Source organism: Hippocampus zosterae, chromosome 3 (genome assembly GCF_025434085.1).
Source record: "Hippocampus zosterae strain Florida chromosome 3, ASM2543408v3, whole genome shotgun sequence".
NCBI lineage: Eukaryota > Metazoa > Chordata > Actinopteri > Syngnathiformes > Syngnathidae > Hippocampus > Hippocampus zosterae.
In genome coordinates this window covers 14,382,175-14,407,476 of record NC_067453.1, presented here as the reverse complement: position 1 = coordinate 14,407,476, position 25,302 = coordinate 14,382,175, and the positions used below count along the sequence as shown (strand labels likewise).

Below are 25,302 nucleotides of genomic sequence, written 5' to 3'. Positions count from 1 at the left end.
TTGTGGTTTGCTAAGATCAGTGTGTCTTACTTAATTAGATCAGATTTTGCTAGAATTTAATTTCTTTTCTTAGCGTAACAATGAGATGAGGGGAGCCTCTCTTGTGGGTTGCTAAGCTCACTGTTGCTGTGCCAATGTTTGGTGATGTGTTTTAGTGGTCTCCTCCACCCAGCAACGTTATGTTTTTATCACTTACTTATTTATGTGTTTGTTAGGGGGATTTCATGGGGGAAAAAAATTTAAAAAGCACAGGCCACTGCCACAAAAAGTAGCGAGGGAGTGACGTACTGGCCAAGAGGAACCCATAAAATTTTGGTGGGGATCCGGCTAATGGTGCAGATCCAGGGAATGTGTTTTTCCACTTGTGTTAACATTGCAACATCAGGTCTTGTTTTCATTCATTTCTACTTGTATCACACGTGATCTTACGGACAAAATATGCAGGAGGTGGGTACTGGATCTGTGAAGACGAGCACTTGGCTAGGACTGATGATTCTTGGCGGAGGTCTGCTCTCTGAGCACCACTCTAACTTTAAGCCTGCCTGTGGTGACCTTTTGAATTGTTGTTTTCTGCCTCCTGGCTGTCGGGTTGTTATGACGACATCGAGGCTGGGGATATTTTTCAGCTGTCTTTTTAAATAATGACAAAGGAAACTGTTTGGCTTCAAGTGTGGGAAGCACACTCTTTCAAATGGAAGGTCAAATTAAAGAGATAACGTGTGGAAGAGAGAAACTGTGAACACACGTCAAGTTAGTGACAGAGGCATCAGTTGTGTTTTTCTTGAATAAAACTTACTTTACAGTGAGTGGTACCTTGACTTACGAGTTACCTGATGCGTGTGTTTTTCGATGATTTATTTATTTTTTACCTGAAATTGTGATTAAGAATTGAAGTTAGCAATGAACTGCACAATAAGCGGCAGTTTGGAAGATAGTACAGTGGTGCACTGATCACAACTTGTGTGGCCGGTCACTGATCACCTGATTTTTGAAAAGCCGATCCAGATTTTTTTTCACAACCAACAGCAAACACCTTCAATGTTCTGATCTTGTTTTATTGTAAAACATTGAACGATACCCGTGAAAGACTACAGTGGGTTATCTAAAATGTACAAAGTAGTTTTCTCAAATAATAATGAAAACCCTGTTAGTAATCTGACTTTTTCAGACCTCTGCGGAGGGAGATAAGATCGGTAGACAAGATCGGTTTTGTAGCTACAGAACGGCTGATCACCAATCCCCCTGAATTAAGGAAAATGGTGCCAATACCGATCCCAGCCGATCGATTTGCGCAACCCTAGCAGATTTTTAAAAAAAAAAAAGAGAATTACATGCTGGGTATTTAACTAAATAAACCACATAACTTTGTCTGATGAAAGTCTGCTAACGTAATGCTATGACACGAAACAGAATGCTATCGGTGGACTAACAAAAGTAGCATTGACGTTGGCAGTTGCGATTGTCCTCTTTGTGTCTTTATTATGTCAGTATTACACTGCCGCTTGGTGGCCAGGGCTTGGACAATGACCAATGAATTCAGGCATAAAATCCTGGTGCACAAACTGTTTAATATTTTTACATTTCATCTCATGATGTGATTGGATTAGATTAGATTAGTTATGGATGGAACAGATCATTGGAATTACCATTCATTTCGGTGGATAAAGATGATTTGAGTTCTGGGTGTTTTGCATTACAATTGAGCAAGTATTAAACTTGTACGTCATGGCACAGCTGTACTTAAAATAACATTCCAGACTTGTATACAGTCAGGTGCTACTTTGACAACTGTTGGGAGGTAAAAACCAGAAACATATACACACCGCAGCACTTTAACACACACGCAAAAAAATGTGTGAGAGAAATGTTTACACGATTTGGAGATGTCTGTCTGAATCAAGGCACTGTACCATCTTTTAGCGCTTGTCCTCATTTCCCAGCTGACTTTGGGTGAGAGGCGGAGTATAACTTGGACTGGTCACAGCCAAGCTTCCTGACTGGAATTTAGAACTCTCAAGTCATCTTTCCCCATTGAAATGAATGGAAATGCCATCAATGCGTTGCAGACTACTACAAAAATATCAACAAAAAATCTCGTTTTTCTTCATAGGAAACAGAACTCTTTATTATTATGCTTTACTATAAAAGCAAAGAGTAATGACACATTATCCATCCATTTTCTAATCCGCTACTCCTCATGAGGGTCGCGAGCATGCTGGAGCCCATCCCAGCTCTCTCCAGGAAGTAGGTGGGGTACTCCCTGCACTGGTTGCCAGCCAGTTGCAGGGCACGCATACTGTAGACCAGTGTTTTTCAAACCCTGTGCCACGAGACATTGTCAGGTGTGCCGCGGGAAAATATCCAATTTGTATGCCTGTGCGGTCTATTACCCAGAAAGTAATCATGCAGTACCCTCCCATACTGCTAGGGGGAATCAACAGCAAGCCAATTGCCTTGTGTTTCGACCACTAGAGACAAGCGAATTTGTGCCGCATGAATTCAGGACGACAGTGAAACAATAAATATGAAAGATTAAAAAAAAAATTTTCTTTGTGTTCATTTGATTCCAATTCAAGCGGTTATAACGTCATTCTTCAATGTTAAAAACGGTTATAGTAACAATATAACACGTTAATTGTTACTATGAGGCGGACGTGCACGGCATGTTATATTGAATCTAAAAACATGAAACACTTTTTGCCATATGATTTGTTTCAATTCAGAAAATGTGCTGCTCTTCCTTGTATGCACTTCTTGGCCATCTTGGGATACTATAATACAGACATACAGTTATAAAGTACATGAAGATGGTCTCAGCTTCTCAGTACATAAGTAAAATTTGTCATTCTTTGTAGAGGAGGAATATGCCTATGTGTGTTGTTATATTAGCCTACCGTATTTACATGTGTTGCTCCACTGATTGTGGTAAAATACCCATTACTTATGGGTTGTGACGCCGTGACATACATACTATTGGTTAGTTGGTCTACCCCCCACCCATTAATCTACTGAAACTTTGGGAAAAGTTACGTGGTATAATAGATGGATGGATGCAATACAATAGTGTATAAATATTGTGCAATAAATTGAAATGACCGCAATTGAAATGACCGAATTACCAGTTCGGAGTGTCCCCTGCCTGCTGCCCGGGGACAGCAGGCAACCCTTGTGAGGATAAAGCGGATCAGAGAGTGGATGGATGGATGGAAAATGAAATGGGTGCTTATAGCAGAGTGTCGCCGTGGATCATTCTCAGTAATAGCTACTTCTCCAAGCTTTTATCCATTTATGGACAGCAGGTTGTCGTCCTCAAGGTGCCCTCCTTGTGAACACTGTTTTGAAGTCCCTCCAATGAGTCGCCTTGGCCCACTCTCTGTCCTGGCTAATGTAAACAGTGTGCTCTTCTCCTCCCCGCCGATAAAACAAACATTTGACCATTCGTTCAGCTTCCTGGTAGCAAGGAGGCCAATTCATCTCCATCCAAGTGATATTATTGAAAAATAGCCTGAACCCTTCCTGGATTATTCGCAGACTCATATCTGTCTTCATCCCGCAGCTCATATAAGTATTCCAACTCATCTTTTGTCACAGTCACACACTCTTTCATCATTGTCAGGATGACTTTTACAGGTCGCTTGAAAACACCGGGACATGTCCCTTCACATCTGGGATGGATTTGCTGTGGTGAGGCAGCACCAGATAAAACCTGGCCAGCCCGTCAGTCAGTCAATACCCTAAATACCTGCACTCGTTTTGGACATAGGTGGACATTTTCCAGAATTAGGACATGAATGTTAAGGATATGGCAGTGCTTCAAGGCCTGAAATGTCCTGATTAGCTAGCTTTAGTTTAATAGATGGCAATCATCCAGTCATCTGTTCTCTATAACGCAGCCCAACTGTAGCCTATCCCATCTGATGTATAGACTCGAGGGTGGATACATCCCAGAACGGTCGCCAGTCAATCGCAGGGCATATGTATACAGTCATTCACACTCACATTAACACCGACAGACACCCAACTCAGGAACAACCTCCAAGCGGTGTTGGGTGTGCCTTCGGGCTACGAACAGTTCCCAGTCGACAGCTGACAACTGGGTCTGCAGGTACCCGGGTCGCTGCGGCTTTGGGAGCCACTGTGGGACCCAGTTGGAGGTTGCTCAACAACAACAACAATGACAGACCATTTAGAATAACCAGAGAAATCCTACACAAGCATGGGGAAGAAAATGCAAACTCCACACAGGAAAACTGGAGCTGAGATTTGAACCCAGAACCTAAGAACGGGAAGGCAGACATGCTGAACACAACAACAAAAAAATACAAATACAAATTAAAACTCACTGTCACTTGCCACTGCAGAGTGTGAATCATGTGTAATCACATCTAGCAGGACTCTGAGTAGATGAGCAACAAATTCCCTTACTGCATGTAACTACACTGCCTCCTGGTGAACTTATGAGAAGTTGCAAGTTTTGTAAACAACTCATACAGGCGTCATACGATGGATTGTGGCTATAGAAAGTTTTCAAAGATTTCTGGAGCCTATCCCAGCTGACTCCAGGCAATAGTAGGGGGACACCCTGAACTGGTTGCCAGCCAATTGCAGGGCACTCATAGCCGAAGAAACATCCGCACTCACAGAGAAGTTATCTAACACAATCTGCCACACATGTTTTTGGAATGTGGGAGGAAACCGGAGTACCAGGAGAAAACTCACTCAGGCACGGGGAGAAGATGCAGAGTCTACACAGGAAGGCCAGAGCCAGAATCGAACCATGCACCTCTGCACTGTGAGGCCGACGCGCAAAACAGTTGTCCGTCTGGCCGCCCAATCAGCGATGTCATGAGGAGAAAATAAACACATTAATAACATAGTTCATAGTTGTTTACGTGTCGTATATTATTTTAAATATTTTTGTCTGAACTGTCATTATTACTATTTATATGATCATAATTATTAATATTTAGACCCAGTATTATAATTCTTAGTAGTTTGCTTTATGCTCAATTTTATTTATATATATATATATATAACACTTTGATTCCAGTGCCTTTGCGTTTTAAAGTGCTCTATTCATAAAAAGTTAAGATGAGGTGAGTTTCAAAGAAAGAAAATGTATCTTTTTTTGTTCATAATAAACAGTCGCTTTTCAAATTGTTCTTTCGTACAACAGTACTGAATACTTCCGCGTTGCTCTTCCGCCTGTTGTACGTGCTTGCGGAGCATCTAAGCCCCGCCTTCTATTGGCTCTGACGCACCAGTTACGTCTAGCCGTAAAAAATAGAAACTTCCAAGATGGCCGAGTCCGTGGACTCCATGCATTTCGCAGCGAACAGCCAAACAAATTCCCCCCAAGCGCTGTTAGCTAAACGGCCGCCGGAGAGCCGACCGCAGTCTTCCAGCGACATTCACCCACCACCCACAAAGAAGATCCGCGTGGACGAGAAGCGGCCCAAGAACCGGAAAGTCAACGGAGAGGTGTGCACTGTGGAAAAACACAACGGGAAACCGAGTTGTGGGAGCCCAGCGAAATGGAGTTTCGGCCCGGCCAAGGCGAGCCACTCCGTCGCCCCCACCGCTACCGCGGTGGTGGTGCCCGGAGCAGCAGCAGCTCCCGCACGGAAAATTTTCAAAATAAGCAACTTCCTCGCTTCGCCGTCCAAAGAGAAACGGGCGAAGGAGAAACGGCATCGGGAGAAAAGCGGCGAAGCGCAGCGCATTTCGACCGCGGCAGTGGAGAAAGTCAACCCCGCTAGCTGCCATACAAAGACCGAGAACGGCGACGTGAAGACGCCACAGAGAGGTAAGACCGATCTACCCCTCGCTCCACACTCTTTCCCACTAAAATACCGAATAAACTCCGTGGTTGTAATTGAAACATCTGTTGAAATATTACATAACGGGTCTTGTGCCGCAGGCCACTGTGTGCGCGCATCAGGCCCCGAATGCAATGCATGTGGACCACTCACTCACACGTGGAAATGTTTGTCCTTTTATCACTTCAGCTCTGAATGTTATTAACAGGCGTCACTTTTGGTGCCATTGCCCCCTAGATCACAACAGCAAAGACAAGGAGCGGGACAGCAAGAAGGAAAGAAGCAGCAAAGAGTGGAAAAACCACAACCTGCCGCCAGAACGTGACATCTCAAAGGAAAATGGGGAACTGGTGTTCCCTCTTCAGAGAGGTAAGCAAAAGCACCCCAGATCACATCAAAGCCTGAGCTCACGCCATACATCCGAGTACTCAATCCATATTTAATCAGATGCCCCCTTTTTTGCAAGAGGTACGTTGCGGAAGCTAGGGGGTAAATATAGGTGAAAATCAGCAGCATCATGGGACCATAAAATATTTTAAATGTGGTTTTACCCCTCCCAAACGCCTTAAACACATTCCGATTACATAAACATACTTTTAAAAGTATGTTTTGCCTTGCTTTTGCTGTCAAGAAATTGGACATGATCATAACATCACTTGAGGAAAGGAAAACAAAACTTAAACTCAGTTTTCCAAATAAGATGTCAGGTGTGCTTGCGAAAAGCTATTTTTTTCATTTGTCACTCCCAATTGAGGCTTAACAGTAAAACTGACAAAAAGCAATTAATCATTATGTATTTAGACAGCAAAATGCCAAACTGAACTATATCATTTTTCCCAAAGCCGGTGTTCTGCAACTAGTTCTCATGAGTGGTAAACTGTGGACCACAGGTTTTGCTGTTGTTCAATGTTTAGATTGGCGGTGAACACAAGAGTATGTAGAATACAGAGTGTTAACACGGTGTTTTACAGCAAAACAAAACATATATTTACTTACTATTTCTTTCGTACCTGACCCGACAATCGATCACCAACCTTTCAAAATACCTCAATTTTCTGCTTATGCTCTCCCTTTTCCTTTTATTTATTTTTTTGTGGCTATCTGCTTTTTCCTTGACAATCGCACCACTTGTTTGTGGTATAATAGAGTACCGTATATTGTATGAGTAGCCTCAAAACCCAATCAACGGTCGCCGTTTTTCTGTTGCCGCTCACCTGTAGATGTGCGGTGCTGATTCGCTTGGTGTGCGATGAAGAGTCAGCAACTGTAATCTTTTCCTCCTTTGTTAACTTAAGTTAGTTACGGTCGCTGCTGCTGTGTGGTGGGCCGAGTCAAAGTCTGCTAGCGCAATGCTGACGAAACGCCATAGATGGACGAACGTAAATTGTTTCGGTACTTGTAGACTCAAATAACTGCGACATTAACGCATTAAGCAGCAACACATACAAAGAGCATGCAATAACGGTCACAATTCTCTCTGGTCTGTGAGAACACTGACTTATTGTTGGCAACTCTTCAAATGACGGTAACCACAAAAGGTCACAATGGACTAAAATGCATAAATACTAAATGCTAATCATGACATTCTGTAGTCACCTTAGTCACAGTCTGTAAAATAATATTTTTATTTATTCTTTGTTTCACCGGGTAAGGCATTTGAGAACCGTTTCTCGTTTACAGTGCATTTCAAAAGCTTATTTCACACTTACTATGGCAGATGACGTGCAGCGTGTACCGTCCTCTGATGAGTTGATGCCCACATGACTCACCAGGCCAGACCTCGTCTTTCAAAGCCATACTCACTCGGTCGCGGATACTACAGTAGAACCTGTGGATGGTGATGCAAAATGGACAAATACCTTCACCTCACATGCACAATATTTAAAATTTAAACATATATTTTAAAACCGATTACTTGATGAATCGTCAGGTAATCGCTAGAATCATCCATTCTAAACCTTTTCGAATGGCTGCGGCCTTAATTTGTGTTGTCTGGTTGTCCATCTCAGAGCCCAAAGAGAAGCAGCCCAAAGCCAGCTCCCAAGAAGACCTCTTGCTCAAGAAGCTGAAGAAGAAGAAGAAAAAGAAGCACAAAGATGGTGAGCGAGCCAAAGAGAGGCACGGACGCCCCAAAATGTACCACCGCTCGTGCCAGACTGTTTATTCTGGAGTGTCTCTTGGATTGGCCGAGTTTCTCAGCCGAATTAATGGCAACAGCGGCGGTGGAGGCGGACTGCTTCACAGCACACAGCACCAGGACCCCGCATCTATACCTGCCGCCGTCAGAGAGAGACTGGGTTACATCTCACCGCTCCACTGCACGCCCACGCCAAGTCTGCCCGGGCTGGAGTTTGGCCACCTGATTCACGTGGAGATGCAGGCCAACGGGGGCGCGTCGGTGGTGCGCGCCTATGGCGAGCAGCTCTCAGCCCTGTCGCCGGCCGAGATGCAACGCTTCGCCCAGGAGTTTGTCACCTTGTCGTTCAGCGAGGACTGCGCACAGGCGGCGTGTTTCGTCATGGGCATCATTCACGGAGCGGCATCCTACCTCCCGGACTTTCTGGATTACTTCTCCTACAAGTTCCCCAACGCCCCGGTAAAGATGGAGGTGCTCGGGAAGAAGGACATCGAGACCACCACCATGGCCAACTTCCACACTCAGGTGAGATTTCACCTTTATGCTTCTCTGGCAGGTCTGGAAATTGGTTTTTAATTTTGATTTTATTCATCCTTTATTTTTTACTTTATTATTTTGTTCGGCTTCACAAGTGTACATTATTTGATCTACGCCAGGGGTGCCCAAGTTGGGTCCTCGGCCGCCCCTATCCAGCCTGCTTTACATGTTTCCCTCCTCCAGCGCACCTGATTCAAATGATCGGTTCATCAGTGAGCTTTGCAGAAGCCTAATAGAAATCCTGATCATTTGAATCGGGTGTGTTGGAGGAGGGAAACATGCAAAACAGAACTGGACTTGGGTAGCCCTGATCCACACAAACTGCGGTCTGATTTTGAAATAGTTTTTTTTTTTTTTCGGCACCGCAAATCTATATCTTCTAGCGAAATAGGTAGGTTATGTATTTTATTACGTGTTGCCATCTAGGCATGAAGGCAAATTTGTTAGGTTGTGTTACTTTGTGCGCTGCTATGTCCGAGTTCATAAATGCAACACTGTGAATGGTCATGAGTGACTGTTTGCGAGCGCAGATTTGATGTCAGGCACGGGGATACAAAAACTGTGTTTTGGCTGTTAATAAATGTGACTTTGTTGACTAATGCCTCTCTAATCCATAATAGGCACTACAATTTGTTAGCGTAGCACAACGGGAAATTGCGTTACATCAAAGACATCCGTTGGCACGTGTGTGCTAATTCGAGCTTCCAGACACGATTGTTCCTCTGTCAGAAATTAAATCTTTGATAGATGCTCACCTATCAATGTCATCCTGCCATGAAAGGGAGGTTCGGATCGTATTTTTGGTGAAATGCGTTTATTACTTGTTATTAGTGATGGCACAACACAAAATCTAAAATTTTAGGTCAATCAGTGCAGGGATTCGAGAGCTACGATACATCAAAATGTTGACATTTTTTTGCAAGAAGAGGCATGCCCACTTTCCTTTCAACTCTTTTTTACCTAACTACTGGGTCAATCTTCACAAAATAAGTATTGTTGGAAAGAGAGCTCAACAAGGCTTCCTAATTCTGCAATAATTTAGATGATTGGCAAATATTTTTGTAACTTAACCTTTTGACCTTTAATTGACCTTGAATTGGACCACTCACTTAAATGCCTGCATCTGTCGGCCAATCAAATGACAATGATGTCACGGCCCTCCTCGGCCTGCCTTCTCAAACCAGGGTGGGAGAGATTCTGAAGAACTGTTCCGCTGCAGCGCCCATTTAGAGAAGAGCATTGTAGGGTCTTATTGGCTACACGAGGTGGACAAAACATCAGAAACAGCTATCTCTGGGATGCAGGAAAAACTTAAACCACTGCCAGCTACAGCCAAACTTATTGTTACATGAATTTATCTCTGAAAGTCAATCAGAAGTGAGGCTCTTTCTCCACCTTGTCCCAATGCTAAATACCAAGTACAAGTACTGTTCGTGAGCTTTGGCCAATTTAACTCAATAAACACACCTCACAGTGTTCTACATTAACAGTTGCCCGGTGGCCCGAGGCCACTACGTGACCGCGTAGGGCCACCTAAAGTTGATTGATACTGGCCCAAATGGACCAGTACAAATTTCATCAATAAATTCAATGAAATCAACACATACTTGCTTTTTTTAATGTTTAACTTTGAAAATTTTGAGTTTTGGTTGCTGATGGTGTCATGGTAAATCCGCTTGACTTGTGTGCGGGATTGATTCCCACTCAGTGACTGTGGGTGTGAAATGTTGTTCGTCTCTGTATGTGCTCTGCGACTGAGTGGTGAGCAGTTCAGGGTGCATTGCACCTTCTGCCTGAAATCGGCTGAGAGAGGCTCCCACACCAACCTTGCAACCCTGTTCAGGATAAGCGGCGTTGGAAATGGATGGATGGATGATTTGAGTTTTCTCCACTTAACGAGCTAATGTTAATGGATCTTTCTTTTGGACTTTTTTTTCCCCCATGTGTAAATCGGGTTACAACTTTTCATAAGGAATGGCTTGAAGAAGATATAAAGCCCAGAACATGGAGATATTAAGTTAGATTTTATAATGCAAAAATCTAATTAGACAAATGTAATATTTCCCCAATGCTTAAATTATACAGTATACATATGGTAAATAAGAAATTATTAAAACTTATCATAGGATATCATAAATGTACAGGGCGAGTGTCGGTTCAGGTAGGGCTGTCACCACATGGCTGGGACAACCACCCAAATAGGTTACATGTCTGCCTCATGTCCGTTTGGTGACCATAATACAAAAAGTACAGCATATCATAATCATAAAAGTTGACATTCATTTAAAAGCTGTAATTCATTTTGACATAATGCAGCGAAGCAAACGGTTTCGGTTCAAATGGTCGGTGTTCATTGCAATGTGATGTTTACATCAATTTTCTGATATATATTCAATGACATAAATCGTTTTGACACAATTTTAAAGTTTTTATACAGTACATTTACAGCGCATAAGTAGTTTTTGACTTGCTGCCCAGTGTAAAAAGAACCACTGGGTCAGTGTACTTTGGGTTTTAAAGAGCTGTACTTTAACACTACTCGTATGTCAGAACCTGACACCGATTTTAAAGCTTTGGGTTTTTTTCCCCCTCCATTTCCAACAGTCATTCTGTGAAAACGTAGACTTTTCTTGGACAGCGTGTGGAGGTTTGAAGAACCAAGAATGTAAATTACACATCAGCACTTTCTCGATATATACGTATTCTGAAGCATCTAATTATATCCACAGTGGACCGCTGCAGCGCGAGGCTCGATACGACTGCACTTAAATTATATTCTGGTTTAACAGCAGTCATAAAATGTGCCTCTCGTGCAGCTGCACGCTGAGGGGGATCCATTTTGGTCGTGCTAACCTAAAATTATTCCATCCAGAGGCCCCACTCTGCAAAGAACATTTACCAAGTTCGCCCTTGTTGAGCTTTGTAATTAGATTACTGTACTTCATAGCTTCTGTGCACCAACGCGATGGCTCTCTCCTGGCTCTTCATTATTAACATATTTTCTTGAGCTGATTTGCGATTGGTGTATGCCCCAAGGAGATCGATTTTTGGCAAAGTAGCTGTGGGTGAGCGATTAAAAAAAAAAAAAAAAATTGGCTGCTCTCTTCACCAGCTGTCAGAGCACTGGAATAGACTGACAAAAAGTCCTGGTCCAAATGCACTCATAAAAATCTAACACAAGAGTTGCATCTGAAGCTCTTATTCTTGTTGTATTCGGGGAAAAAAAAACTCGGTGTGACTCAGTGCAAACTAAAAGCATAATTCTAATACAAGTTGGATTTACCCAGCACACTCCCAAGTCACACACATTCAGAGTTTTTGCTGTCATGTGGCACAATGGGGATATGTGTCATATGACGTCTTATGTAGAAAGACACACATTGAATCCGATATTTCCGCTCTAATTAGGGTTTGAATGACTCAAGATTTTTGTTTTGTTTTCGATTCTAATGTGACATAAGTCTAGTCAATGACGGTTAATTGATGGCATAATTATTCATCAGTACCATACAGCGGTTCCCAACCTTCTTTGCGCCACAGACACGTGTCACGTTAAAACGTTTAGACGGACCAGCGTGGAAACAAATGAAATTAAATCATTAAAAGCAGCAGCTCAACATTACGCCGAATGTCGTTTTGATGCTACGCCATGATTCTCAGAAGGCGTACTGCTATCATTTGCTTTCATTTGCTGTTCAGTCTTCTGCGCCCCGAACAGTGCACCCGCTCAACTCTGACGAAAACTTCACTCTTAAAATTCATCCTGCGGGTCAAATTGGAGCCCCTAGTTTGGAGTTGTCACATATAGGACTTGCGGCCCAGAACCAACCCGGTATGGGGTCCAACGTGGCGCCCGCAGGATTTTTGAAATACCGTCCGGTTTGGCCAGCGAAACACCGTCAAGTCATTTCTTGCATTTTCTATTGCAATTGATGAGACCACAGACATTACAGATATTTAACTGGCCATAACTTACAGGAGTTACAGTGATGAGACACTGAGCATCACTAAGGAGTTCCTTGTGTTGAGAAAAGAAAGGAGGCAGGAGGAAGGATAGAAGGAAACAAAGGAGGTCATAAAAAAGGAAGACGGAAAGGATCTGGGAGCGATGAAAAGATAAAAAGAAAGGAGGGACTCAAAACAGCTTGGGTCAATAGGACCCGGGAGGGTTAAATATTTGTTTATTTGGAGTTGCTTTTTTTTTCCATAATTTTATTTTACTCATTTTGCATTCATAATTGCAATAATGATATTGCAAGAATAAAGGATATCTTATCTTATTTGTACAAACACCGTGACCAAGATGTAAATGATAATCGGAAGCAAGTTGCTTGTGTTTTTTGAAGAAATCTGCGGTTGTTCATGATACGTTTTGAAAAGGGATTTATCATTAAATATCAAGATTTTCCTATTGTACTTATGTGCATAAAACCAAAAGGGAAAACACGGACTTGTTAATTACAGCAAATTATGCTGTCATTTTACTGGTCTGGCCCGCTTGACATCTAATTAGGCAGCAAGCAGCCCCTGAACTATCATGCGTTTGACACCCCTGTTCGTGTGATAGTGTTCCCCACTTATGCAGTTATCTGTGGTGGGGCGTAACAAATGAAGTTTGGACCGAGCTTCTAGATTTTGGCGCTACCTGTCAGTTATAATTAACCAGTGTATTAACTGTCTTTTGCAGCGCTGAGATGTCACTCACCTCTTTGTCTGCACCTGCTAATCGATACCCAATTGATACTCAAATGACTGAAGCATCACAAGTGTCATTATATAGAGTTCCACAATAATGGTGGCCCGAGGCCACCACGTGACTGTGTTGGGCCACGTGAAGTTCACTTTTGTTGGCCTGACCGGGCTGCCACTCATTTCTCGGATCTGACCAATTAATTGAGTGTATTTTAAACGGGACCGTCTCTGTCATCCAACACCATCACATCCTGTCACGTTGCGGCACTCTTTTCACTCTTTGCCCTTTAACATGTGTCAGCAATTTACCCTCCCGCTCGCTGATTAAACACTCCACCCAAGCTGTAGAAATGTTCGTCTAAAGGTCCCACAATATGAATATGCAGCGAGCCGAGGTGTCGGTTTGTTTTTTTCCCCGTAAGTTAGCAGCTCCACCCCACATGAATAACTATTAAAATGTGATGTTGGCGCCACCTGTGCTGTAGGATCCAATTTCTTGAGAGCAAGAGAGTGACAACGGGCCCAAAGCAATACTTTTAAAAGCGTGTTTTCAGAAATGTATTGTTAATGTGTTCTAATTTGATCCAGTCTATTTTCTGTCATCTTCTGATGTGTAAATAATAGGTAGTGGTGGGCGGGTGGGTCTCCAATCAGCATTTTATGCTGCCAATCCCCAAACTAATCAGTAGTGGTGCTCTGATCCATTGGCACCACTGGTAAATAAAGTTAACAATGGCTACTTCAATATCTGACCCCCCCCAGGTGAAGCGGACATACTCCCAGGGAACATACCGGGCTGGGGCTATGCGGCAGGTCAGTCTGGTGGGTGCCGTTGATGAGGAGGTCGGGGATTACTTCCCCGAGTTCATCCGCATGTTGGAGGACTCTCCCTTTCTGGAGGTAGGAATTCTTTCATTCCAGTAAATTTTCCAGAGATTGTGTGGTACATTTCCACGGGAAATGAACCTGGGGAGACTTGGAAAGAGTACGGATGAATGCCTTACATTTAGGATATTATCGGTTTATTTCCAATCATTCCGATAAATTGCTGAGTTCTCATTAAACGCTTCCAACTTTGATTTTTTGGGGGAATTTTGCGAGCCTGAAGTGGCAACACAATGTCTGCCACGTTTACTCACTTGATTTTTTTTGTTTTTCCCGAAGCGGACTCTGCCTTGGGGAACCTTCTCCAGTCTGCGGCTGCAGAGCCCCACGGAGAGCGACGACGGCCCCATCATGTGGGTCCGACCAGGAGAGCAGATGATCCCCATGGCCGACATACCCAAGTCTCCCTTCAAAAGGAAAAGGTGTGTTCACTTGGACGGTTCCAAAAGGGTGCAGAATTTCCCTGAGAAGTTCAGCTGGTGTTTTACAAAGTACTCCAAAGTCAAGTCAACTGTATTTCTAGAGCACTTTCAAACAGCCATTGCTGCATACAAAGTGCTGTACATGGAGCGATTTAACATGCACAATAAACAGTAAGACAAATTGGTAATAAAGCAGAAACTTTGCATTACAGTTTTGTGGATTTAATACGTAATTGTAAAGATTTTGTTTGGTCATCAGCTGACAACCATGCAAAATAAACTGCTCTCCTTGTCTACGTGCGATGGCATAAAAGTAGGCCTAACTCAATTGATCTTCATCAAAGACATCATTTAAGTTCCACATAAGAGCCAACCTTCATTTAAACTCCTGGTCCATCTCTGATCATTCCCATGAAACATTTCTAACTTTGAAAAGTCCCAGAGTTTTGCAAACCGATTTGCTTGCAAGAGATCGAATCCAAGTCCTGGATGATACAAATTTTTCAATTCCTAAAAATCTGACTTCCGGTCCTAATCCAGTTCTTTGCAGTCACATACATCAAAGGCACAAATCCAAAACACAAGAATACTACAGCATGGACAGTCATTACTTTATTGAACCAGTCAATGTCTATACATTGTCTCACGATTTATTGTGCTTTTATGCACTACTTGAAATGTTTTATATTTGTTATCTTGGATCTCATGAGGTCATTTATCTGGTGTCTGTTTAACATTGTAAAGTGTTGCGTTACAGGTCCACCAACGAGATCAAGAACCTACAGTATCTGCCCAGAGCCAGCGAGCCCCGCGAGATGCTTTTCGAGGACCGGACACGAGCCCACGCCGATCACATCGGGCAGGGCTTTGAGAGACAGACGACCGCCGCCGTGGGCGTGCTGAAGGCCGTACGCTGCGGAGAAGAGTGAGTGCACATGCTTTCACACCGATTGTAAAAATAATAAAATTCATAACCACATCATTCCAACATCCTCAAAAAGAATAAACTTTAATTTAAAATATTTCTTTTATTAAAATTCTATTACAATTAAGTTAATGAAAATTATGAAATGAAACTAATTTAACAGTGTTGTGATCAGATCAAATGAAATTTAAGTTGCATTACAATTTATTTAAATTCTAATTTCATTCGATTTGTCACAAGTTAAAGTTTCATTCAGTTACATTTGGATTATTGGCTTGTGTAAATGTAAAATATTTTTTGATTCATCTTGTATGATGTTGTATTTTTAAAGTTAATACTTGTGCAGGGAAGAAATGGAAACATTTTGTAAAACATAATTTCTACACATAAATGAACTTGGCCCGTAAATTCCTAACGGTGTTTGCGCTGTGCTGATGCACATTCCCCGCTGGCTTTTGTGTGTTTATGCTGAGCACGTTTGTGTTGCAGCAGCGACACACCTGCGCGCATCACCAAAGACGTGGTGTGCTTTCACGCCGCAGACTTTCCAGACGTGGTCATGAGGCTGCAGCTGGACCTCCACGAGCCGCCGCTGTCTCAGGTGCGTCCGCAATATAGGCACAAATTGGCTGCTGGTTCCATCCTAATGATGCTAAAGTTGTATTTGTGATGACAAAATATGAAAACCGCCGACTACATGTTCTGGCCTAGTTGTTTTCTTAATGATGATTTCACGAACTATGACGTGTCGCGTACTTCTGGGTGGCAAAAGCTCAAGTGTTTGTGCCGTAAACAAATTCTTATGTCATATGACTGAGGCAGAGTGGTTGAGAAAACAAGTTAGCGTGGCTAGCCGTCTTTTCTACTAGTGCTGAAACGACTCATCGGATGACTCATGTTTTGATGTCAAAAAAAGTTGAAGCAAAACCTCTACCTTGCAGCTTCACAGGAATAATTTTTTCCAGGAAAGAGTGAGGAAAAGACGGAGACAGCGTCATGTTTGGCTCATTTCACAGTTGACAAAGAAGATGAGGTTCGTTGTGCAAAATGTCTTCCGCCAACCTTATGTAGGTTTGATTCCCAATGTGTCTCAGAAGTGTCAATCACACTTGGAGGCAATCTTCACTGTCCTGCTAATTACGGCATCCACTGGATTGAACAGGTTCCGCTGGATTAATTTTTATTTCATTTACTACAAGAAATTTGAAAAAAAAGATATCAACTTTGGGGGGGGGGGGGGGGACATCGCGCAACGTAACCCTAAAGTCGTTATTGTTTTCACTTTACCTTCCTGTAGTCAATTACTTCTTAACCACCCAGAAGTACATGGTTGTATTTAAACATTACAAATTTACCGTTGATTAAATGCGTCTGAAATCAAATGAGACAAAATCGAGAGTTTTACCTCTATGGGAAGTTGAGATTCATCACATCTCAATCTCTCAATAGTATTGTCATTTAATGGAATATTGGCTTTTTGAAATAGCATGTCTACAAATAGGTGACTGTCCGCAAAACTAAACGAATGCTTTTAATGTGTTTCCAGAAGCCGGGTCCTTCCTTCACATTTCTGTACTCGGCAACGATCTCTAAAACGTTTCCGTGTTTTGCATCCGCAGTGCGTCCAGTGGATCGACGACGCCAAGCTGAACCAGCTGCGCCGAGAGGGCATCCGCTATGCCCGCATCCAGCTCTACCACGACGACATCTACTTCATCCCCAGGGGAGTCATCCACCAGTTCAAAACGGTGTCGGCTGTTTGCAGCTTGGCCTGGCACATCCGACTCAAGCAGTACCACCAACACGAAGTTGTGGGGGAGGAATTGGAGAAGTGTTCTCCTCGTGACGTCACGCTGCATATCAAGAAGGAGGAGCTAGAGGAGAAGGTGATGAAACTGGAGGAGGAGCTACATTTACCACTGCCCTGTAAGGAGGAAGAGGAGTCACGTGCACTAATGGAGGAGGAGGTGCAAGAGGTGAGAAAGGAGGTGGCGGAACAATGTCCAGGTGAAGTTCAGCAAGAAGTGGGTGCTTCCTTGAAGCCACCGCCAATCAGGAAGGAGAACTACAGCGAGGAGGAGAGGCTCCACAAGTCCGCCAAGAAGGAGAGGGCACGATGGGAGAAGGAGGACAGGAGTAAAGAGGAGAAGGAGAGGAGTAGGGAGGAGGAGAAGGAAAGGGGTAAAGAGAAAGAGAAGACTAAAGATGAGAGGGAAAGGACGAAAGATGAGAAGGAAAGGAGTAAAGATGAAAAGGATAGGAGCAAAGAGGAGAGAAAGGACAAGAGTAAAGATCGGGACAGGAAGCATAAAGTCAAGGAGAGGGAGAAGGTCAAGACGGATATAATGCCGATGGCGAGGAAGAAGGACAAGGAGCCTGGAGGAGGAGGTGGCGCTGTCTCAGTTTTGTCTCTCAACTCGCGAGCTGAGGAGGCACGGGATGGCTGCAAACTTAAGTCATCGCAAGGTAAGAAGGAGAAGAGCGGTCACCGGTCAGACGCTCTCACACCCAAATCCGACGCATCGACACCCAAGTCGGAGCCCAAAGTCTCGCCCATCAAGCCGGCTGCACTCAGGCGAGACGGCAAGAAAGAGGAGCCCAAGAAGCTCCCCAGGACGCTCATCACGTTTGACCTCTTTAAGCCCATGGAGGCCCACCAGACGGTGGCGCTTTCTTTTAAAACTCACCATCACCAACACGGCAGCGCCAAGCCCACAGACAACCGGACGCTGGTTCCTTTCAAAGGCACCAAAGTGAAAAGTGGGCCGCCGCTTGCAGACCCCCAAACGCAGCAGCAGCACTCGGCGCTTAAGCAAACACTCAAAACTCACAAAGATTTCCTCATTTGAATGTCACCCCTTTTTTTAGGTGAGCATCACGCACGCACATACATACACACACACGCACACACTTCTATACTACCCAGAAAAGGTTTGTTTTGCTTTTGGGGTGAACCTAAAATGCACTAGCACCTTAGAACCAGGTGAACTTGGTTTGACCTTCAAGCTGAATGGGTATTACACTCGTGACCATCTAAGATCTTCCACTGCAATTCTTTTCCGTGACTCCTCCAGTCTCTCTGTTGCAACCTGCTGATGCCACTTTAAGGTCAGTAGCCTCTTCATCACCTCATCCTGAGACTGGCAGAGTCACCAAAAGGCACAAAAGTGGACATCCTCGAAAACCGTTCTGAACGTTGCCATTGAGCTCTTTGTTCCAGAGCAGCAAGTTGTGCAAAAAGTAGCAAAACTTTGAACAGGTTTCAAATGAAGTTCTCCTGTAAAGTTAGTGCATTTTGTCCTCAACATTTCCCCCCCAAAACTCAATATGCCACAAACCTTTTGTGGCTAGTGTACGAGCAGGATGCACTCCCACATATTCAAACGGAGGAAGACGAATGTGAGCCAAGTAGCTCGCTTCAAATTTTATTTGTTCCGCGAATGTACGCCGGTATCTGTCAGTGCCTACTCACTACTTGGCATTTTTTTTAAATAGCAGCCTCTGATGGTGCAAGACTCTCTCAATTTCAAAGGAACCACACGCAAATTGCTCCACAATAATGAGCATCTACTGAATCATGTTTGCCGTTTTTAAAGAGTTTTGGTTTCAAGCACTCCGCAAATGTTGATGCATTGGGTTTTTTTCAGATGGGACTTCCAAGCCAACACTGGGCTGTAAATTATTCTATATGTACCAAAAACTGTACAGCATAAATCGATGTTATTAGCACCACATGAGGAAATGTATACAGAAATTGCATATATTTTTTTGTAAGACGAGTTTTATTTTCCATAGAACTTATTTATATCATTTAACTCTCTTGTTTTTATTTGAGGCCAACGTACATGGACAAGGTTGTTTATTTGTTTTGTTTATGTTTTAAAGTGTAAATACATTTTATTTCCTAAGATAAAAAACTTGGTAGTGTGATTTATACTCTGATCAGAACCTCAATAAATGGTTCAAAAATAATATTTACCGTATTTGTTCTTCTCTGAACCGCTGCACAAAAATGTCTCTTCTGCAGTTTAATAAACAGTGGACCGAAATGATTGATAACAAATCGCTCCAAAAGATACAAATGCAAATGTACTTCAAAGTTAACTACAACTGAACCCAATTTAACCAGTACTGTACTGTTGTGGATTAAAAAACAAATAGGCCAACATAACAAGCACAGTTTAAACATTGACTATAGTGAATCTTCTGTGTAGCACAATTTAAGAATCACTGGTTTCACAAGTTTATTGTGGTTTGCAGTGCATTCTTATCAAAAACAAGAGCACAAATGAAGCAGGACGCAAGCATATCAAGAAGAATGTGTACGCAGTAGACTAATGCATGCTTCTATTCGCAATAAAATATTTTATTTAGTTATTGCCTTTTGCTCCAAAAGGCACCAGCTGTGCGCCAAAGAGTTGTTTTGCATTCAAGTGTCACACTGAGTTTGCATTTTCTCTTATCAAGACCCTGAAAAGTCAATTCCTCCAGCAGCCATCTGTATCTTTTCCCACTGTCCTTATTGTGCAATACCCCAAAGAAGAAAGAATATTCCTTGTCTTAAGAAAATTAATAAGGTGTGGTAGTGATGCGAAACAAAAGTTGTAATGTTACAAATTAGCTTCTATAAGGGGGATTTTTTTTAATATTTCAAGAATAAAGTTGCAATGTCAAAAGGAAAGGCAATTTTATGAAAACTGGGGCTGGATGGGTAAATAGAATTTTTTGTAACATGAACAAAAGCCAAAGTAGACTAATAAAACAAGAAATTGAGAGAAAAAAATCATTAAACCAAGACCCAGAGTATAAATGGGTGTTTTACGGATGAAGCATGTCCTGCACCCTATAACCTCATAACATGATAAGATGTCCACTGTTGTAACAGCTGTCCCTGAAAGGGTTAAAGAATAAAGCTGTGACACTCCAATTGTTATGAGTGTCACAACATATGGGGGGGATCATTTTGCAAAAATGTGGAAAGTTTTTTTACAATATAAAAGTTTTGAAAATAATTACGCTGTATCTGACAACACGTTTTATATATTGCTTCCAAGAAAATGTTACTTGGACTATAATAAATTTTAGGTCCAGTTACGTCACAAGATTAAAATCATTTATGAGCATCACGATCGAATAAAACGGTAATGTGAAAGTGTTACAACAATGAAGTAGTAATGTCTGAATTGTATGGTGGGGGGGGGGGGATTCGAAACATATCTCGATTTACAGGGTGGGATACAATTCAAGGACGGTACATTTTAAAATGATTCAGCTTGGTTAAATCAAGACCAATTTTTCCAATTCAAATCGCTTTTCATTATAAACCAAATTAATATATTAAAATGATTGTGCAAGAGTGAAGTTGTAATTTTTTTAACATGGCGGGCAAAGTCATTCATTCATTTTCCGAACCGCTTGATCTTCACTAGGGACGCGGGGGGTTGCTGGAGCCTATCCCAGCCGTCTTCGGGCAGTAAGCGGGGAACACCCTGGACCGGTTGCCAGCCAATCGCAGGGCATACAACTATTCACACTCACATCTAGGGACAATTTGGAATGTTCAATCAGCCTGCCATGCATGTTTTTGGAATGTGGAAGGACCCGGGGAAAACCCACACAAGCACAGAGAGAACATGCAAACTCCACACAGGAAGGCCGGAGCTGGAAATGAAACCGATACCTTCTGCACTGTGAAGTCAATGTGCTAACCACTCAACAACCGGGCCGCCGGGAAAAGTCACATTTTGCAAAATAGTTACACTACCAAGAAACATTCTTTTTGAGAGCCATATTATGAGTTTGTTTTTTTTTACTTTCAGAAAAGTTGTAATACAATACAATAAATATATTAAAATCAAAAGAACAGAACACAAGCATTACTTCTGTAAGTATGAAGACTTTTACATGGAAATACATGGAAGATGACAAAAAAATACATTGTAATGGTACGTATGTGTTAATAATTCATAAATATGACATCACAAAATAGAACTTTACTTTAAAATCACTAACTACTCCTTTACAACTACTCCTTTACAAGTTATGATTCAAAGGAGGCAAGTTCAGAAACCTTAAAATACATGGTTACAAAATGAGTTTTGGGGAATGCTAAGACCCCCTCAACCCCCAACAAATGATTCATTTGTTAATTAAAAATTCGAAATTCAGTAGAGCTACAAGCACAGATGAAACAAACGCGTTGCCTCCTTGTTCAATTTCAGACATGGGTACCTGAATTTTTCGTGGATCAATTTTTTCATAGATCTGTTCACCAAAACTCATGTTGAAAGCTGTTAACGGTGTCCTGGGATTCCCCCCGGGCCCCAACTTTAAAGTTGGTGCTACTGAGTGACTTTTGGAAAAGCCCCAAATCAATTCATTTCAAGGATGTGTAAAGTGACTTTTTTTAAAAAGCAGTCCGTTGTAAAAAAAAAGTGCGTGCAAGGAGAATGCTCAAGTTTAGTCCCTGCGTGAGCGAAAGACGCCGCGTCCTAGCTCCACCAGGGCGCCCCCGAGGAGAACCCAGAGGGGCACGCACACCACACTGAGCCACACATCCGTCAGCCTCTGCAGGCGAGAGCACAGGCTCAGGCAGAAACCCACCTTCAGCCCCACGGCCGCCAGGTACCACAACCGGCGGGCCGCACCGGGGTCGCCCTCGCGCTGCTCCGCATCGCCTTTACACCGACCGGCCAGTTTCAGCAGCAGTAGAAGGACAAGGATGGCATCGAGCGACCACACGGGCAGGAAGATGAGGAACCAGTTCCAGTGCACTTTGGCATCCAGCTTGAGGACCAGCATGATGAGGAAGATGAGGCTGAAGATCCACATCAGAAACACTCGCTGCACCAGGGACATCTTCATTGAGGAGCCACGCCCGTCCGCGGCCAGGGTTCAGGTATATAGGTACTTATGTGTAAAAAATACATAAATAAAATAAGTTCTGACTCAACTCCTTTTTAAGGGAGAGGATAATGACAAAAAGAATGTTCACCAGTCTGAACATGAAACATCTTGTCTATGGGGCGTTTTCAATTGAATATAGGTTGAAGTGGAAATCTTTTACCCAACTTAATTGGAATCGAAGTTTGTGCAAGAGTAAAAGGGAGTTTTGATGGAGAACTACAGTGTTTCTTGAATATTTTATGGGTCCATCGGCCCATCACTGACAGATGCCCGATTTTCTGGCAAAACTACCGGTACCTTTTATTTCTTTAAAACAACTGATGTAAAACACAAACACCCTTTTCCTCAAAACTATACCACATTTATGTCTTGAGAATACTACTTTTTTTCTTGAAAATAAAGTGCATAGGAACCAGCCTTCATACAATTGACATCCATTGAAAAGCATTGGCATTTTCTTTTAACACACCAGAAATAATTTCTGGAAAACAATGAATTTGCAGGAACCCCAGGGGTCCTATTTCCCCCTCTTGATTAGATACAGTTATCGATTTTTTTAAACCTTGAAAAAAGTACTACATTTTTCTCAAACGTGTTTTTACATTACATGACTAAAACAATAAACTGTTTTTTTCTAGAAAAGTTTTCACCTGTACAATGTATCCAACTATCCTTTAGTAAGTAACACGCCTATTTTGACAAAGTCCGGACTTGAGTAGAAAGTATAAATATTTATTCACCACAGATGGATGGAAAGGAGAGTCTACTGAAGTACAGGAAAGAAGTACAAGATTTGTAATTCGTTACGTCCCAGCCAAATAGCCCGAGCCAAGGCGGCGGATTCTAAAACGATTCTCATTTCTGGTCCCGACCCCATAAAGTTGCCTTATATTGGATTCGGAACTAGAAATGCACTTTTTGTTGAGACGGTTTGGCTGTCAGTCAAAAGCAAGCTAAACACAAGTGTAGCATGAAGACAAAAGCAACGCTGAGAACGTCTTACCGAACTCGGTAGGAGATTCGTCGTCACTCGGCTCTCAAAGGCGACCTCAGAACGAACGTTTATCCTCCTCAAAAGAGGCCCTTGTGTTTCCTTTTAGGGGATAAACTTGTTTTTTTTTGTTTGTTTGCTTGTCTTGAGCAACTGTAGTGGCAGTTAGCTTGAAGCTACTTTGAGTAACGCGAGACTTCCGCGGACACGACGGAAAAGAGAAAGACCAGACAGTCTTTCACAATACAGTAGTAGAACGGCAAATAAAATAAAATGTTTTTAAAAAACATGATTTTTGTTCCGCTCCTTGTAGTCTTTTTAAAAACGCATATTATGTCATATACATTCCAAATTAAAAAACACAAACATACTTTTCCTTCCACTTTTGGTGCTGGTCTCAATTTTCTTTAAAAAGGTGAACTGCTTTTTATGAAAACATCTCTTTATCCTCAATAAAAACCATATATCACCAAATTCCTCTGAACCATTTATCTCTGTTTTGTAAATAGCTCAAGTAGATCGAGTTTTCTTTTTTAAAAGCCTATATGTTCTTTTTTAACGCCAAATCGTTATTTTTAACGCATTTTACATATTTTTTTTTCATAAATTATCTCCATATTTGATCTTGTTTTTACAAAGCACACATCTACAGTTTTATTTCCAAGAACGCAGAGCAAGTGTTTCTTCTAAGACCTTTATCTCCATTTTTCTTCATTTATAAACAGATACCTCCACTTTTACTCTTCAGCCTGAAGCCGTTTTCCCCTTTTAAAAGGAATATACAGTATACCCATTTCTGTTACATTTTGTTCTTTCTATAAAGGTTCATGTAGCATGCATCATCAGATTTTGTTTTTTTTAAGCATCTATTACCCATTTTTAAAATGTTATCTATTTTTTCTTTTTAGAAAAGCATATTTTTTTCTTTAAAAATGTTCATTCCATTTTGTAAAAAGAAAAAAATAACAGTATACATTACATGCATTTTCTCAGTTTATAAAGTGGCTTATGTTGCATTTTTATTCATAAAAACACGGAATTTTTAAAATATCTATTCAAAACACCAGAAAATGAGTACAGGTAATACTCAAATTAAAGCACGAGTTCAGTAATTTAATAACGACAACAAACAAACAAAAACAAGATGAACATGGTAACCCACATTTAAACATTTTATTTAAATCTACTTTTCCCCCATACCAGGTAAGTATAACAAATGAATAAAAAGTACAACTTCGTAGATTGTCCAAAAAAGTAAAGTACAAAAAGCTTGAGGTAAAACATTTTTTTGTTGTCGTCGATGAAAAAGATCATTTTTAAAAAGCCCTTATTATTAAAAGATTCGTTTCGTAACCACGTGGCTTTTTATTTTTAGCCGCCTGAAAAAACTAGAACAACGCACTTGTATTTACAAGGTGCAAAATACAGTGTGTGAGACAACATTCAGTACAATTGTCTTTTGAAATGTAAACAATTCAAAAACCTCAACACCTGCCTGTCTGTACAAAGCAGAAAAAAACACCACCACCATCTAAAGAGCAATTTTTTCCCTTTGGACCTGTAGAAGCAGCAACATTGAAACAGCTCATTAGCCACATTAACATAAAATGCACTGACCAAATGCAAAAATAACACACGGCACATTCAGAAATGGTGCAATTGGGGAATGTGTGACGTTTCATTTTAATAAATTTTTTTGGTCTCTCTTTTTTTAATTAATGACATTAATTTTTACATTCAGCAAAAAGATGATGTGATTTTCATTGGAATCAAGCTGCTCATGACTATTATTTCGGTCAATAAATGACAGAACGGAGGTGACAATGCCTGGATACCTCACATCACTTTGATGTGAACACAATCAATGCCCAATAAAAATAATTTTCAAGATGATTTCATCACACAGACCAACAATGATACTATAGGTCTGCAGCTTTGACAATTATTCCTTCCCAAAAGAAATACAAGTGTAACTGAAAACTACCAGA

The 25,302-nt window shown here is 41.8% G+C and overlaps 2 protein-coding genes across 4 annotated transcripts; one reads left to right on the top strand and one right to left on the bottom strand.

The window, feature by feature from the left end:
* Positions 1-1,447: 1,447 nt before the first annotated feature.
* LOC127598191 (transmembrane protein 60-like) lies at positions 1,448-23,556 on the bottom strand. Of its 2 annotated transcripts, XR_007961865.1 has the most exons (6): positions 23,327-23,556; positions 13,978-14,477; positions 7,778-7,884; positions 7,529-7,647; positions 4,720-4,822; positions 1,448-2,771 (listed from the first exon to the last, which is right to left on the bottom strand). XR_007961865.1 is itself a non-coding variant. In XM_052061844.1 (2 exons), exon 2 carries the CDS (start codon positions 22,279-22,281, stop codon positions 21,877-21,879), a length of 405 nt encoding a protein of 134 aa, XP_051917804.1. In that variant the 5' UTR covers positions 22,282-22,326; positions 23,327-23,549; the 3' UTR covers positions 19,763-21,876. The 2 variants fall into 2 exon arrangements, 1 of the variants encoding a protein (XP_051917804.1); XM_052061844.1 differs by lacking the exons at positions 1,448-2,771; positions 4,720-4,822; positions 7,529-7,647; positions 7,778-7,884; positions 13,978-14,477 and adding an exon at positions 19,763-22,326 and having other exon boundaries at positions 23,327-23,549.
* On the top strand, positions 5,268-19,389 carry LOC127598090 (lysine-specific demethylase RSBN1L-like). 2 transcript variants are annotated; one of them, XM_052061639.1, is made up of 8 exons: positions 5,268-5,806; positions 6,057-6,188; positions 7,829-8,481; positions 13,948-14,085; positions 14,350-14,492; positions 15,250-15,417; positions 15,910-16,018; positions 17,037-19,389. In XM_052061639.1, the coding sequence occupies exons 1-8, from the start codon at positions 5,299-5,301 to the stop codon at positions 18,264-18,266; spliced, it is 3,081 nt and encodes a 1,026-aa protein (XP_051917599.1). In that variant the 5' UTR covers positions 5,268-5,298; the 3' UTR covers positions 18,267-19,389. The 2 variants fall into 2 exon arrangements, with proteins under 2 accessions (XP_051917599.1, XP_051917598.1); XM_052061638.1 differs by having other exon boundaries at positions 5,269-5,806; positions 15,907-16,018.
* Positions 23,557-25,302: the final 1,746 nt, after the last annotated feature.

What these genes read in the sequence shown, in the direction of transcription:
- LOC127598090 (XM_052061638.1), top strand. Translation starts at nt 5,299, where the DNA reads ATGGCCGAGTCCGTGGACTCCATGCATTTCGCAGCGAACAGCCAAACA. An exon ending in AGGACTCTCCCTTTCTGGAG is followed by an intron (nt 14,086 to 14,349) that starts GTAGGAATTCTT and finishes TTTTTCCCGAAG; the next exon opens with CGGACTCTGCCTTGGGGAAC. An exon ending in ACGAGCCGCCGCTGTCTCAG is followed by an intron (nt 16,019 to 17,036) that starts GTGCGTCCGCAA and finishes TTGCATCCGCAG; the next exon opens with TGCGTCCAGTGGATCGACGA.
- LOC127598191 (XM_052061844.1), bottom strand. Translation starts at nt 22,281, where the DNA reads ATGAAGATGTCCCTGGTGCAGCGAGTGTTTCTGATGTGGATCTTCAGC.